Source organism: Neovison vison, chromosome 11, assembly GCF_020171115.1.
Source record: "Neovison vison isolate M4711 chromosome 11, ASM_NN_V1, whole genome shotgun sequence".
Taxonomy (NCBI): Eukaryota; Metazoa; Chordata; class Mammalia; order Carnivora; family Mustelidae; genus Neogale; species Neogale vison.
This window is the reverse complement of record NC_058101.1, coordinates 99,629,656-99,645,762: the sequence shown is the minus strand read 5'-3', so window position 1 is coordinate 99,645,762 and position 16,107 is coordinate 99,629,656. Positions and strand designations below refer to the sequence as shown.

At 39.4% G+C, this 16,107-nt stretch overlaps 1 protein-coding gene across 4 annotated transcripts; it reads right to left on the bottom strand.

The window, feature by feature from the left end:
• Window positions 1-1,524: 1,524 nt before the first annotated feature.
• Window positions 1,525-15,366, bottom strand: PLA2G12A (phospholipase A2 group XIIA). Of its 4 annotated transcripts, XR_006380863.1 has the most exons (6): window positions 15,050-15,366; window positions 8,553-8,629; window positions 7,209-7,374; window positions 4,656-5,093; window positions 2,938-3,054; window positions 1,525-1,848 (listed from the first exon to the last, which is right to left on the bottom strand). XR_006380863.1 is itself a non-coding variant. In XM_044224276.1 (4 exons), the coding sequence occupies exons 1-4, from the start codon at window positions 15,258-15,260 to the stop codon at window positions 4,975-4,977; spliced, it is 573 nt and encodes a 190-aa protein (XP_044080211.1). In that variant the 5' UTR covers window positions 15,261-15,366; the 3' UTR covers window positions 4,064-4,974. The 4 variants fall into 4 exon arrangements, 3 of the variants coding, with proteins under 3 accessions (XP_044080211.1, XP_044080209.1, XP_044080210.1); XM_044224276.1 differs by lacking the exons at window positions 1,525-1,848; window positions 2,938-3,054 and having other exon boundaries at window positions 4,064-5,093; XM_044224274.1 differs by lacking the exons at window positions 1,525-1,848; window positions 2,938-3,054; window positions 4,656-5,093 and adding an exon at window positions 5,631-6,805.
• Window positions 15,367-16,107: the final 741 nt, after the last annotated feature.

The window sequence follows — 16,107 nt, the reverse complement described above, 5'->3', positions numbered from 1 at the left end:
ACCATTTGCACTCTGGACTTTACCCAGTTTGAATGTGTTTTCTGACCACCAGAACTTCCTGTCCTTTTGCCTCATTTTCAGGGTCTCCTCTGCTTGAGTCCTGAAAACACTCCCTCTATAGGAGTGGAACAGCTGACCTTCTACTTACCTGAGAGGAGCAGATGAAAGGAATATGCTTTCCCCCTAAGTATTTTGTTATCTCAGAAAATTGTGTTTTTATAGGATATGCATGTGGTTATATTTTAAAGTAGTATTTTGCCTATCTTAAGACATAAGTACAAAGCATTCTGAGATACTTATTTCAAAATTATAAATGTGTAAATTTAGCTTTTTTAAAGCAATAGCTATCACAATAAAATGGGTAAGTGTCTAGGACTGGCAAATAGGCTGCCTAGATTCTAACATGGCTCCACTATTTTCTTAGCCTTGAAACACTGCACAAATAATGCAACTTAATCTCTCCCAGCTTCAAATTCTTCTCTGTAAAATGGGGACCAAGTTTACTCAAGTTTTGGAGATAGTAACTGCCAAACTTCTAGAACAGTACCTGGCCCATAGCAAGCTTTCAGTACATTATTTTTAGCTACTGAAGACTTCCTAGATCAGTTCCCAAACTGTGGTCTCTGAGCCAGCCGTATCCACATCATCTAGGAAGTTACTAAAAATGCAAACTCTGGGACCTACAGAATCAGATCTGAATGAGGAGCTGGGGGTAGGGAGAGCAGTGCCCATTAGGTGTTTTTAATGCCAGAATCCAGTGATTCAACTGGATGCTCATGTTTGAAAACCATGGACAGAGACTAATTAGAATCCTACCCATCCTGCCTTCTCAAAGAAGAAAAAAAGAACCTAAAGCAAATCCATATAATTAAGATACCCTAAAGACTGAAAGTTACTTGACAGATGGCTGGAATGTCACTTTCATAGAACTTACTGAAACTGAAGGTCGTAGCTGTCACCTATCCTAGAAGTGAAACATCTGGAATAAAATTCAGAGATAATCTTCAAATTTTAGTCTTTTTTTTTTTCCAGTTTACCCCACTGAACCTTCTGGTTTTTCCCTATATAATCACAAAAATATTAGTTTTCTATTGTGATTCCTACACTTAAGAAAAGTTAAAAGCCAACAAAAAAAGGCTTGTAAGTTATCAGCAAGGTTACTTGGATGTTTTGGAAACCTTTAAGCCTGAGGCAAAAAAGCCCAATATCACTATGGCTTTTGCCAAGAGGATACTATTGACTGAGTTTTAGTTATTTTTATTAATAACTATTAGTTACTTTTTGTTACACCTCATTCTTGCTTTTATGATTTGAGCAGATGACTGGTTTTGTAAGGTTAAGCAGAGAGGAAAAACAACAAACTAAAGGGGCTACTTCAATTATTAAAACCAGTCATTATACATGACCTGAATATACTGCAATAATATCTCTGAATTTGAACAACGCAACAAAAGATATGTGGAAGAATCTTACCTAATAGGTTTCATTCTACCTCAAAGTTACTGAAGTCAGTCTACTAAACAGTTGTTTTTATAGAAACTCCACTGTCTTTATTAGATGTTATTCTTGTTTTGTACCATGATAAAATACTATACATTATGATTTCCTGATAATCTCATACCTTCTACAAATTCTGACAGAAATGCTTTTTCATCTTATGAAAAATTAGTTAGAAGCTAATAAAACTTTTAATTAATATTATTAGTATAGTTTACAGGTTCACTGAAAGAAAGCCTGCTCCAGATGTGTTTAATTTGCTTTTGTCCTCACAGTTCAATTCTCTCTTCCTTAGAGCTTCTTGGTGCCTCAGTTTCTCCACCAGTGAAATGAATACAGCCTTATCTGTTGCTGGAAGAAGTATGTCAAAAGGTTTTAAAGACATAGCATTATTTGAAGGCAATATAGTTTTATTTAAAAATATTAGTATTGTATTTCTTGCAGAGAGCTGCTAAAAGCTAGTTTTGGGGTTTTCTTTTTGCTTGTTCTTTTTTTTCTTTATGAATTTATTCTATGGATAGGGAAAATACCATTCTCAAAATCTAAATACATGTTCTGTGGTACATGATTCAAGTGAAAACATCAGTAAGAACTCACGTTCAGCTACACACACACACACACACACACACACACACACACACACACACACAGAAATCATTAAAGATTGTACATTTACATAGGTTAATACACATACATATTTCCTAGCTCTGTTTGCTAGGAGGGTCTAGCAGCAGTGACACCCCTACAGCAATGAGCGTATCCAGCACCCAGATACTGGTTTCTGAGTTCCACTAGAAACCATTCTCTAATAACAAGAACCGGTGCTCTCTGAAGAAGAGGCTAATTCTAGCGCTGGAACTATACAAGACAAGCCCAGAGCAACATTCTTACTTTCTTACCAGGAAATATGGAAGTGCTCAAAAATCAAAAGGATGGGGACACATTAAAGACAAATAGGAGCCAACCTGACATAAATCCCATTAGCCGAGCTGGAACAATTTAAGCAATAAAATAAACATTACCGAAAGTCTAAAGAAATATACCTGAGTCCACACTGATATAAGTAACTGAATAAATGGGAGGGGTGAGGAGACCAATCCTTTTTACAGAAAAATCCCAAGTACTATATAAAGATATTTCCCTTCCAGCAAGTAGAACAGAATCTTGCCACCCTCCACCTCCCACAGACTGACTTGGGGCCTGGCTTCCAAAGAACAGAAGTATGGAAAGGGAAAAAGAGTAACTTCACAGTGGAGAAACCTGACAGACACTACCTTAAGCAAGTTTTCAGAGTTGACACACCAAGTTAGTAACATTCAACTACTGATATGATTTGATGAGAAGAACACTTTGTTTTTTTTCCTTAAATATCTATAACCCCAGTACAATTATGAGGGAAACATCATTCAAGCCCAAACTGAGGGGCATTCTACAATATACCTGATCAGTACTCCTCAAAACTGTTAAGATATTGAAAAACAAGCCTGTGGAACCATCGCAGACCAGAGGCTTATCAGACATGATGACTAAATGCAATGTGGTATCCTAGACTGGATCCTGGAAAAGAAAAATGATATTAGTGGAAAAACAGTACAATCCAGATGAAGTCTAGAGTTTAGTTAATAGCAATTACCAATGTTGGTTTCTTAACAAATGTTTCATGGTTATGTAAAATGTTAACATTAGGGGTAAGGAGTATATAGCAAGTCTATACCTTTGCAACTTTTATGTAAATCTAAAATTATTCCAAGATAAAAATCTTAACACATAAAAACAGCTTCCACTGATCTTTGTATATAATTTGTAACTATGAATTAAATATTTTATAGAATTCTGAGTCTGTCCTCTTGAGGAAGCCAATGCTGCCAAGAAAATCCACAAATTCTAAGTTTAAAGTTACCTGGTCAAGTATTTCAACAGTAAATACTGGGAAAGATTAAATATGGATAATGGCTTATAAAACTGTTACCTTTTTAAAAGTCTGAAAGTATCAATTAAGGTTCCAAGCTCAAACTAATTGAGTTTGCTCAATTAGTCACCAGGATACACTTGCTTTGTCCCATAGACGACACATCTCTTAGCAGAAAAGCTCCATCATCTTAGTTTGGGAAGTTCCTAGATTTTTAGCAACGATACCTATTCAAAGTCAGGAATGTGGCCCTTTCCCCAGAATATATTTTTTTCTCTGCCCCTTTGCCTGTAATGACTTAAAGAGAACCACCTCTCCTGCAGCTGTCCTTTCTGATGTTCTAAGCATTTTATCTTTGTAACTTTGGCTATAGGTTACCCAAAAGCTATCCATGGCTTGGGATCCTAGGCTAGGGAAAGCCAACAATTAATGGTAGGCAAAGAGTAGAGGAATACAGCTGCGCTTTCCTAAGGAAACTTTGGAAAGGAGAAACTTTCAACATGTACAGACATTTCCAGAGGCAGCTGAGGTTCTGGAATTTGCTTTTAAACATCTGCTAATAATTTTCAATGTAAATAAAAAAGCTACAAAAGATAGTTCTTTGTGTCTTGCTTTACCCTCCCTTTTGATTCCACAGTTAAAGACTTAAAAAAAAAGTATCAAGAACAGTATTTATTAAGACCATTATTAGGAAAAGGTTACAGACTTTTCAAAATAAACCTGAATCTAGTATGAGGACCAAGTACTAGGGAAAAAACACCAAAACATAGCAGCATATAATGCTCTAATCTGTATGTGAAGTAACTTTTCAATTGTCTCATTAAATCCACCTTTTCTTCAATTTACGCCAAGGTTATAGCAAAATATGATGTCTGTCATATGAACGGTTCATAAAATGGAAGTGGCCGTGCTTCTGAATTTTGTTCATGTCACCTTCTAGACACATTACATAATACCTAGATACCCTGGGTTTGCCCCCTAAGAGGCCACCAGTTGATGGTTCCAATTTTGTAAGAAAAAAAGACATGGAAAACTTATCCTGGCAACTAGTCTTATCATTAAGAGAAGTGAGACTTATTCACATGCTCGATGGGCTACAGGAAAATAGCATATTATGTGTTAATTAAAATAGAGAAAAAATAAAGTCAGATCTTTCCAGGAATAAATGTATATTTAAAATTTTATAGAAAACATATACTTCTAAGTGAAGATTTTCCCATATTTCCAAATAAGATTATGTTCAACATACCTTGTAATCAATTTTACATTTGACCTCATTGTTTTGGTAAATACAGTTGTGAATACTGAGATACAGACTCCTTTTAAAATATTCTCCCCTTAACATGCACCTCTTTCTGGTCAAGACAATTCGGTACAATAAGGCAGCAACATCCAGGAAGATCACCTCCCCACATCTTTCTTTAGTTTGTACTTTTAATGTCAAAATAAAGTCTTAAAATAATTCTTTCACAAAAATAAGGCAGCTTTATGGTATAAAAACAGTAGATCTTTGTCAAGGGCTATATTCTTCTGTCCTTATCTGCTGTCACCAACTGTCAGCATCTTCTTTAGAGATCACTTTTCTCTTCGTAGCGACACCTACATGCGGCTCGTTGGCTGTCCAGATACGGTTTACAGCCTAAATGTATAACACTGTCAAACAAGAGCTCCACTGTTGTTTCACAGGCTGCAAAGGAAGAAAGTGCTGTTACTGCCAGCAACTGCTCTCCCTCCACACATATTACACGTTACAGCACAGTGTCAGTCACATCCTTGGTGAGCACTTAAACATCTGCTGTATCAACGATCTCCCAAACCCTCACAGGCCAGAAGCACACACACACAGACTTCCAGTGTTAGCATGTTGAGCATGTATCTACTTTTTTGTTTGCTCGCAACTGTTCATCCCTATTTTTTTCTACGAGGCAAAAGAGTCTCAATAACACAGTTCATCACAGTTACTTTTCCTTTTATCTGAAAAATACCACTAATAAAGATGCCTTAGAACACACTTAATTCTGCAGTTCAAGGGAAGATTTTTAGGTATACAAAAAAATAAAGGTTGAAAACAGAGAAACAGGGGCGCCTGGGTGGCTCAGTGGGTTAAAGCCTCTGCCTTTGGCTCAGGTCATGATCCCAGAGTCCTGGGATCGAGCCCTGAGGCGGGCTCTCTGCTTGGCAGGGAGCCTGCTTGCTCCTCTCTCTCTGCCTGCCTCGCTGCCTACTTGTGATCTCTGTCTGTCAAATAAATAAAATCTTTAAAAAAAAACAAAACAGAGAAACATCAAAACATTTAATTATGGCCAATGACTTCTATGAACTAATCACACACCATCTAAGAGGCTTAAGGTAAATGGACCCCAGTCTCTCGCTCTTTCTCAGTATCCCAATTTGGCCTGGGAAGGGAGATGTAGGAATCAAAAGTGTTTTTCCTCTGGCAGGGTTTAAAATTTTTTTTAGGACTATAAAAAGATAATGGATTTACTTTTCTTATTCTAAGAAGCCTGGAACAGCCAGCTGAGAGAATCTTCATACACAGCACAGCACAGAATAGCTTTTAGTCATCCAAATACATTAAGGAAGAAACTATTCATTGCAAAATCCTGACCTTTTCAAACTTCTCCAGAAGGCTGTGCTGTTAAAGAACACAACCACCACAGAACTGTAAAGACTATACTTATTCAATAGGGCATTGGAAGGAAACTGGCTTCATCATTTAGCCAAATGAGTACGTCCTTAGATCAGAAGACAGGAGATACATCCATGTATGCGTCCACTGTGCAACTAGCTTGCTCAGCCAAGAGCGTGCAAAGCATTCAGAGGCTGGGAATTCAAGCTGCAGAGACTTCTTCCTTGACAGTTACTACTAGGAATTCAGAATCAGACCCATGACATTGTTCAGGGAACACTGCAGTAGACAGAGCACGAGTTTTAAAATTGGAAGTACGCAACTTAGGACAAGTTACTTCCTGGAACTTCCATTTCCTTCCTTGGAAAATGAGTATACACCACTACCTACTTCTTTGGGTTTTTGTGAACACTGAGGAAAACAGATCTAAAATATCTAGCATGGTATCTTATGAAAAATGCTTTAAAATGCATAGTTTCCTTTCTTGTACCTTCTCTTCCAATTTCGATGTATGATAAATACTTCGGCTTGACATTGAAAAGATTTTATAACTTCTAGTATTTGTACAGTGATTTGTATTTCCACAAATTTTTGTGGAAATTTTCTATCTTTATGCCAATTTTATGACATGGGTATTATTTTATAAATGGGCACACTGATACACCTTTTCCCTTTGTGACTCTGCTTCGTATCCCGTCGCTCTGAGTAGGAGTATTTGCTGAATCCTGTGAGTCCTCCTAGCAAATCTGGAGGTGGTTTTGGGGACCCTGCTGACACAGATACATATGAAGACACAGTTAAGCGCAAATCCTCTAGAACTTCCCACTTGAAATCCTATGTGTTATACACTTAAAATCACCGGATCCAGGATTTCAAACTTCAGGCTCTCATAATTAGAGACAGACTACAGGGTACAAGATTGTGGATGAATTCTTGTCTGCCTCGCATACCCTCTTCCCAAGGCTTCCTAACACTTTTTGCTTCCACAACTATAAATCATTTGAGATGACAAAATCAACGACTCCTCATCTCAGAAAACTGAAGGGGCTGTGTCACAACAGATAGAGTAACACACAGTGAAAGATTGCTAGTGGTAACTCTGTAGTGAAGTATAAAGCAGTCAGTAAAAGCTGACAAACTGCGCTCATCTTCGTCCTGCCGCATCATCCTTACCCTGAACGTGCTGAGCCAGTCCTAGTGTCTTCTGCACATCCCGGCAGATCTTCGAGAGGCAATACTGGAATTCCTCATCGCAGTCGTTCTTGCTCTTGCCGCAGGTCTCATAGCACCTGTCGTGTTGGTTACAGCACTTTGTCAGGGAAGGGATGCCAATATTAAGCTGAAAGAGGCATTCGGATGGATTATTGTTGGTGAAATTCAAAACTCCTCTGCTAAAGTAATGCACTCAAGTAGACTTAGAAATCAAGGACAATGACTGCTGCATAACTCCCCAAATCCATTTCTGTCTACGAATGTTTTCCATGTTATTTATGCATCTGCCCATCACTCACCCACATGCACCTACATGCTCTCCCTCTCAGCCATGCCTCAGAACTCCCTATTTTGCAATATTCAGTTATCTGCTAGTAACCAATGTAACTTCCAATTGTCCAAAACACAAAACATAGTTTTAAGAACAGAAAGGTCAGGCTAAGAGCAAAGACCGAGTTTTGGACATTCCAAAGTAGTCTGTACCTCTCCCCCTATAAAATGTACTTTATATAAAATATCACTGAAAACTTTTAAGCTCCTACAACTTACATTTTATTTTATTGTGGTTCAACTTTAAGTATCAATTCCCTAAAGATACTGTTCCTTCAAATCTATAAATTATCTTTAACTGGTTTCAATAACTTTATACATAAAACCCTTATGTCCAGGAATCACTCATCAACATTTTTTTCTCACAATAGTTGGCTCAGATTCAGCTTCGCCTACCAAAAAACACAGCTATCTTATTTAGCTTTGCTTTAGTATAGAAAATATGCTTTATCTATACTTTTTTATCCAAAGTAGCATTGCTTGTATAACTTTTTTAAACCATGTTTGTGACATGAAGAAATATCTTTTTAATAATATTAATATCTATAAGATTAAAAAATTAAACATGAATTTTATTCCATTTGGTTTTGTTAGAACTTACTAATATGTTTTAGTTATAAAATAATATAATAAACTCAATTACCATTATAACAAGCAAAATTATTTGTGATCCTGAGAACACACTGACAGTCTTGCATAATTAAGGGTACTACACAGTTGGGGCGCCCAGGTGGCTCAGTCAGCTGAGCATCTGGCTCGTGATTTTGGCCCAGGTTATGATCTCAGGGCTGAGCTGCTGGGCTCCACACTCAGCATGGGGTCTGCTTGAGATTCTCCCTTTCCCTCGCTATCTGCCCCTCCCCACTCTGACCTGTGCCCGCTTTCTAATAAATAAATCTCTAAAAAAAAAAAAAATGAGTACTACATAGCCTACTGATCGTAAAGCTTTTCAAATAAGAAAATAATGGTATTTACGTGAACACCAAACAGTGGAGAGCCACATCCATTCGGCGGGGAGGGTTTATAACCGTAACGTGGGAAAGGCTTAGATCCTATAAAATATAAATGGTATAATTAATTTTCAAGTATGATGAAAAACATGCAAAAAGGCCTATGATGTACTACTAGATTAGCCTTGGAAATATTTAATATTTGGGTACTGACATAAGTGAATATCTTTATTCTAAGCCTATATTATACAAAACGTGTAAAAGTTTACTCTGGACTTCAGGAGTTTTCAGAGAGTATATGCAAGACTGGGTCCATATATATGAAAGATAAATCCATCCTGTTTCCCTGTACATTCTAAAACATTTTTTTGGTTAAAAACTTATAGGGCAAAACTGTATCTTTCCAACCTTCAGCCAATACTCCACTATACACAAACCTCAATAACCATTAACTAACCAGTTGACTCAAAGAGCTTAAAGCTAAGGAAGATAAGGTCACCCAATGAACATTTAACTGCCTTAATGCCATTGTAAGACATTACAGGACCACATATTCTAGCCTGGACTCCAACCAACCATTTCACAAATATACTTCTTTGCCAGCTAAGGAAAAAGTTCAGGAATAAAGATAGCTTGGTGAACCATATTACTCCAGTTTTATTCTCCCTAACAGCACCAATGGTTCAGTAACAAGAAGGAAGATGACCTTATCACAGCAATCTTACCTGCTTCAAAATACTTCAAAAATATCTCTCCTCATGAAATATATACATCGCTTCAAGATACCAAACAGTCACCTACTTTCTCTTGAATGTTTCCCATGATCCTCCTACAGCATCAAGAAAGAACCTATTCCATTGTGAAATGGCACTAACTGTTAAATTCTTTCCTGTTTTCTTTTGAGCAATCCTCTACCCCTGGGGAACACAAAACAAGCCAATTACCTATTTTACATGAGTAATCCTCCCAACATCTGGGACTCCCATTTATCTTCAATTCTAGAAGCAAAACATCCCCTGTTATTCCAAATTATCTCTCTCCAGAGTTCCTTATTTAGGAAAAACACAAAGTATCCACCAATTTTCAGGCAATTATTTATTACTAGAAGACCAAAGATAAGTTTAGCCTCCAAAAGTACAGTGCGGGGGTGGGGGGGGGACACAAAAGCAGCTCTTCCAGTAATCAACCACCAAAATAAATAATCATCTCAAAGTAAGGATCTAAAAATGGTTTAAGTGAGGTGCTAAGACTCACATGCTTGACTGAAGTGACAACTAGAGCCTAAAGAGAGTGTAACCTCAAGAAGATACAAAGCTTTAGCCTGCTCCACCCAGTCTGAAGAGTAGTACGGATGAAGCAAGTGGATCGAGGAATGAGGAGGTCAATGACAGAAGTTGGTCTTGCTTCTCCAGCACTGTTCAAGAAGGATGGTTGTTTCTAGGCCCTTGGAAAATGAAGGTATATGCCTCAAGCTACCACAGAGTCACTGTGATCCTTCACCTCCTGCTTTTGGTCCTTCATTCTTAAGAAAATTGTTTATGATTTGGCTTTCCACTTAACAGGGCCCAAGAGGGAGGATATACTAACCACCTGGGTACCTCATGGGCACCTCAAACTTTAGAGGTACCTCCTGACATTCATCCCGAAACCTGCTCCATCCATAGTTCTATCTTCTAAGATAAAAGCAATTCCAACATTCCCAGCGCTCAGGAAAAAACCTTAGTCATCTTTAATTCTCTCATTTTCTCATATCCCACATCCATTCCACAGCATGTCCTACTGACTCTACCTTCAAAATATCCAGAATCTAATCACTTCTTCCCAACTCCACCACTACCATCCTGCTCTAAGCCACCATGGATTATTGCCATAACCTCCTAATATCTTCCTACTTTGCTTTCGCCACTCCACAGCACCCCCACACCACCTCTAGCCATTGTCTATTCTCAACACTGAACCTGAGTGATCCTATTAAAATGTTAGATCACATTTTTCTTGTCAAAACCCCTCTAATGGCTTCTCACCTTATTCAGAATAAAAGCCCACATTCCCCTCCAAGGTCTAGAAACTCTATATAATCTAAACCACCACACAACACACCATGACTGCTCTCACCTCATCTTACTATTCTCTCTCCTCTTCCTCACTTCAATCCATCACATCTGACTTCTCCGTTATTCCAGACACTCCAAGTCTGCTCCTGCCTTAATGCCACTCAACCTGCTCTTCTTCTATGTGGAGGCTCCTCCTTCACGTTCTCAGCAATGCTTTCTCTGACCATACCATATGTAGCATGCATAACTGCCAAACATATTATATTATTAACCTACTTATTTATTATCTGTCTCCCCATACTAAAATATAAACTCCGTGATGGCAGGAATTTCTGTTTTGTACCTTCAAAGACTTGAACACTGCCCAGCATATGGTTAGGTTATCAATAAATATTTGTTGATGAATGAATGAATAGGCAGGTGACTTGGAAGGCAGTTCTAATATTCATTATAAATAAACTGGTACTGACACTTATCCTTTGGTCTCCTTTAAGTTTGGCAAGCATTAATCAACCTCCAAAGCTTGATCATTTCTCATTTGTCACATCTCTTTAAAATGTGCCATCCCAAACTGAACACCAGTAGGTGTGATGGGCCTATTCTGAAGTAGATAAAGTCTTGTATTAACAGAGCCCAAGACAGTTAGCATATATTTTAGCTATGTCTCAGTACTAAGATACATTGAACAGTAGGAAAAAAACATCAGTTCTTTCTAAAATAAACTCTACTGCTAGAGACTCAGCATCTCTACAGCTTAAATTTTGAGCCTAACTATTAGATGATGTATCAGAGCTACTACCCCCTGAAATTTGTAAGCCAATACAGGAAGCTAAGAAAAAAATGAAATGAGATGAATTTCAAAAAACAAACCAAATCCACTGGGTACAACTACATGGAAAGACTATTCATTGATTCTACTTGTTGACTTAGGCAAATGCTCCTCTCTTGATGCTTTGTTTTAGCATCAGTATTGACAGATAAAATCTAAAGATTTGCCTGGACTGAGGTAACGACAGATCTTTTCTATATATTTTTTTAGAAATTTGATGTAAACACTTCCAAACAGACCAATTTCTTTCACATGAATGACACTGAAGTCGATGCAAACAGATAGGGAAGGCTGTTGGGACAAAGACCTTAGCACTATGCTTTATAGGAAATGCAGTGTAGAATTCAAACAGCTTTTCCAAACACTTGAGGTTTTAATTCATGAATTAATCTCCAGAGGGCCCTTGTGCTACTTTATTTTTCTAGTTCACTCACTCTACTTTCCTCAAATGTCTAACACCTCCATTCCCATCTTCGTTCTTAGCTGATGACCTTGATTCCTACTTCACTGAGAAAACTGACATCTAAGAGATGTTCTCATCTGAAGAGAACTCAGACATCTATCCACCTAATCAGCATCTGTGCCCCTATCCCCTACCTTTGCTCCTATTAACAGGGATAGGCCATCAGTGCTCTTGACCAATTTATTTATACACTGGAACCCATCCTCTCACCTAAGGAACTGACTCCAATAATTCTTCATTTCTCCAATTCTTCATTTCTCCCTCCACAGTGTTTTCATTCTCTACTGAATCATTCTCAAAAGCATACAAATATGCTATTATTTTTCCTAATGACTTTTTTTCATGGTCTGCCCTATTACAGTTAAGGGCAACCCCATCCTTCCAATCATTTAAGCCAATTGAGTTTTGGAATCATTTTTTTACCCTACTCACACCTTCCTTCTGAGCTATCAGCAAATCCTTCAGGCTCCTCCTTCAAAATATATCCCTAAATCCAACCACTTCTCACCACCTTTCTTGCTTTGAACCTGGACAAAACCACCACCATCTTTTGTCTGAATTCCTGCCCCTGTCACTCTGCCTCCGTTCTTGCTCTCCCACCTCCCTGGACTCTTCTCCTCTGCACAAGAGCCAAAGGAATCCTGTTAAAACATGTATCACCGAAGGAGCTACTTATTCATAATTCTAAAACACTTTATAAGCCAATTTTGTTTTCTATTTTTCAAAAGAAATCAAGGTTTTCTTTCTCAAATCTTCTTTGCAGTTGGGGGGAAAAAAATTAAGAAAAAAAAAAGTGACCATGTAATTTGTTCCCCTAAGAAACTTTACTTCAATCTCAATAAAGCGTTCTTCCCACCCGAGGGAGGATGGCCAGAAGGGAGCAAGTCTCCATAAAGCCAATCCTTTTGATAAAACAAAGATGACTGAATTCAACAAGGCTGTGCCCTTTAATTTGATCATCCTCTCCCTACTACCAAGTCTTTTTTTAAGTTCCTCTTTACTGCAACTATTGAACACCCCTTAATTGCCATGCTCCTCTAGCTTTGGGATTTGTCTGTTTGGTCCTGATTTGATCACTTGCATTCCAAAATACCGGAAAGGTTGAAATAGGGTTCCAGAGAGACTTCTCAAGTAATAGCAATTAAAAAACAATATTCATTATTTTGGAATTATCAGCATGGTGACTTGGAACCACAATTCTATGAGCCGACAGCATTACTAAGACACAAAAGGATGTTCACTGAAGCATACCATTTCCTAAACTCTCAAGTTCATTTATGCTGGAGATCTTCCTTGAGACTCCATATGGTAAATTTAGTGAGGCTTGTTGAAGATAAAAAGGGTTAAGTAAAATAAAACATCAAAGTCATCTTTATTAATAGGAATAGTATTCATTCAACGTCAGAGCTATTTCAAATATAATAAACTCTAGAAACCCTGATTCATCACAAGTTTATGAAGATTGCTTATTGAAGATGTAAGCCTTTCCTATCTCAGTAAATGGCAACCACATCCTTCCTTTGGCTCAGGCCAAAATCTTCGGAGTCATTCTCGACTGGCCTTTCTCCTAGGTCCTTGTCACTGGCCATTCCCTCTGCCTGGAGGGTTTTATCCCCAGATCATCGCAGTGTCACCTTCAGCATTTTCAGATTTCTTCTCAAATGCTGTCTTATCAGTGAGACCTTCCCTGAACAACTTATTTAAATGAGGAAACTGCCTTCAAACACCATCACTGTTTTTACTATAGTTCTCAGAACACTGCCATACTTCAGACCTACATATACTGCATTTTGGGCTTATTTTACTTATTTTTTAGTTCACTGTCTTTCCCCACCAAAATGTAAGCTCCGTGGACAGGAATTTTGTGTTGTGTTTACTGCTGAATCTCCAACTGGTAGAACACTTGAGACTTAACAGGCACTCAAATATTTGTATAATGAATGGGGATGACTAAGTAAAATGATGACATCTGCCTCAGGAAAGGCAATATTTAATTTTCAAATAGTTCACTTATTCCTCCTAACAAGCTCTACAAGGATAAAAACACCCTTCCGCATTGCATACTGGTGATTAACATTTAGGCATAAATTTAGGAAGGAAACATTTAGCCCTTCATAGCACATGAACTATGGCTCACTCTTTAGCACCATTAACATAAAACTAGAAATTATTTTGAGAATTAAAGGCAGCAAATGGCATCACAGTGGCATCACAGTTTTACATGACACAGATTTCTTTTAAATTCACCCACATGCAATCTGGTTTTATTGGTCACTGAATTCCTTATTGCTTTAAGCTGCCAAGCATTAAATGAACTAGGCCCCAACTTTGTCTACTCTTATTGGAAACATGATTTTCCAATCAAAATCTTAACATTTTGAATTTCCAAAGAGAAGCCTGGGTACTTTATCTGAGCTGCTACAATATTCAAACATTCAGAAAAAGCAAGTGCTTGAAAAGAAAGGTATCTACTAAGACACTGAGTTTATTATTACCAAAAATGCCACCGAACAAGTTCTCAGAATCAAAAAGAACTAAAGTTAAAAAATATGAAAAGCAAATCAAAACAATTACTAGTATTAACCAACAATGGAGAGGAAGTGTCACTATCATGTCGTGATAGACAATTTCTGGAAGAGTTATCAGAATTCTTTCTCAACAATAGAGTACACCAAAAGTCTGTACAAAGGTCGCAATTTATTTTCTGTAGCCCTGCAGGTAAAGAAAACAATTAAAAGCAATTCTTAAGAAAAGTAAAACGTCATGATTAAAATTCTGTCTATTCTGCATGTTCGGCTGACTAACGGCGCTAAAATATGGGGCTAAAATCGGTCTGTTCCGCTCCAGCCCCACGATGCGTACGTCACAAAATTCTGAGGCAACTTCGTGCAACAGCAAAAGAAAAAGGGAGAGAGAAAAAGAAAAGGTAGTAATTCAAACGCAATGAAAACAGGTCGGAGTGTACACCTCCTGTGACCTCTTATATTCTAACACTAGTGGTGCGAACTTCTAACCGGATTGCTCAATCACAAGAAGGCTAAGACTCTAGCAGTGGTTAAGTCTCTCCACGGCTGGAGGACAACGTCAAGGTCTGCCTTGCATCCCACACCTCCACGACCTCGGTCTCCGCAACACCCAGAAAGCGAGGGTCTCGCAGGGCCTGGGCTCCCTCTCACCGTCATTGCACTTGTACTGGCAGAGCCCATCCTCGCCTCCGAGGAGGTCCAAGGCGGCGTTCAGGTACGTGTCTATCTTGTGAACGCCGTTCCGGATGGTCTTCAGCGTGGCCCGCCAGTCGGTAGTCTGGGCCTGCTCCTGGCACCTGAGAGCGGCAGGCACGAAGAGGAGGAGGACGAAGGCGAGCGCGTGCCGCGGGAGCAGGGCCATCCGCGCAGCACCGGGCCGTGCCCCCCACGGAACCCACAGGGCGCCCTAGGCAGCGGCGCCAGCCCGGGGCTCGGCGTCCCCAGTCGCCTCCATGCCCACGCCTCCTTCCGAGCTAGTAGGCGGGGCCTCACCGTCCTTACTCCGCTCTGGCGGAGAGGCGGCGCTGTCGCGAAGACGCGCGGCACCGCGCACGCGCTGGCCTGGCCCTGCGGCCCCTACTGTGCGCTTGCGCGCAAGCGTGGTGCGTCAGAGGCCGGCGAAGCGGGAGCTCAGAGAGGTGGGGAGGAGTTCCTTGTCTAAGTGGTGCCCACGGAGCTCCTCCGCCTGGGCTCTATTTAGTACTGTGTGAGGGGACAGCCAAGTGAAGAGCCCCCACTTGACCTGTCAAGGTTCAGCCCAGCAATCGCCATCACTCCCCACCCCACCCCCGTCCCTAGGGACAGGCTTTCATGGGTGTGGACGCCGTGGGACAGATGAGTTCCCCTAGCCCCTTACAGAGAGCGCTGCGAGGGGTTCCAGCTATGTTTCGGTTTGAGGACGCGATTCTGCGTGACACGTGGACGCCCTCGCGTGCTTTTGATTGTCGCGGCTGGGGGAACGGGGAGCCGGACCGGTCAATCCAAGGGCGAGGTGGTCCCTGAATGGCTAGCATGAGCTAGAGCCTCATTTACAAATTCTGAAAGAAAAAAAAAAAAAAAAAGGAAATTCTGAAAGAAAACCGATTGACAGAAACTATGAGTTTTCTTTCCTGATAAGGAAGAAACGGTACTCTACACTTGAATACAGCGTTTAAAGAAATCTTAATTGGAAATCACTGTTTTTGTGTTCACCATATTTTGTAATTTGA

Bases quoted from the DNA above. Each gene is read 5' to 3' on its own strand.
- PLA2G12A (XM_044224274.1), bottom strand. From the start codon at position 15,260: ATGGCCCTGCTCCCGCGGCACGCGCTCGCCTTCGTCCTCCTCCTCTTC. The intron at 8,630-15,049 runs GTGAGAGGGAGC...TATATTTTATAG, and splicing joins CCAGTACAAGTGCAATGACG to GATCTAAGCCTTTCCCACGT. The intron at 7,375-8,552 runs GTAAATACCATT...TGCCTCTTTCAG, and splicing joins CTCCACTGTTTGGTGTTCAC to CTTAATATTGGCATCCCTTC.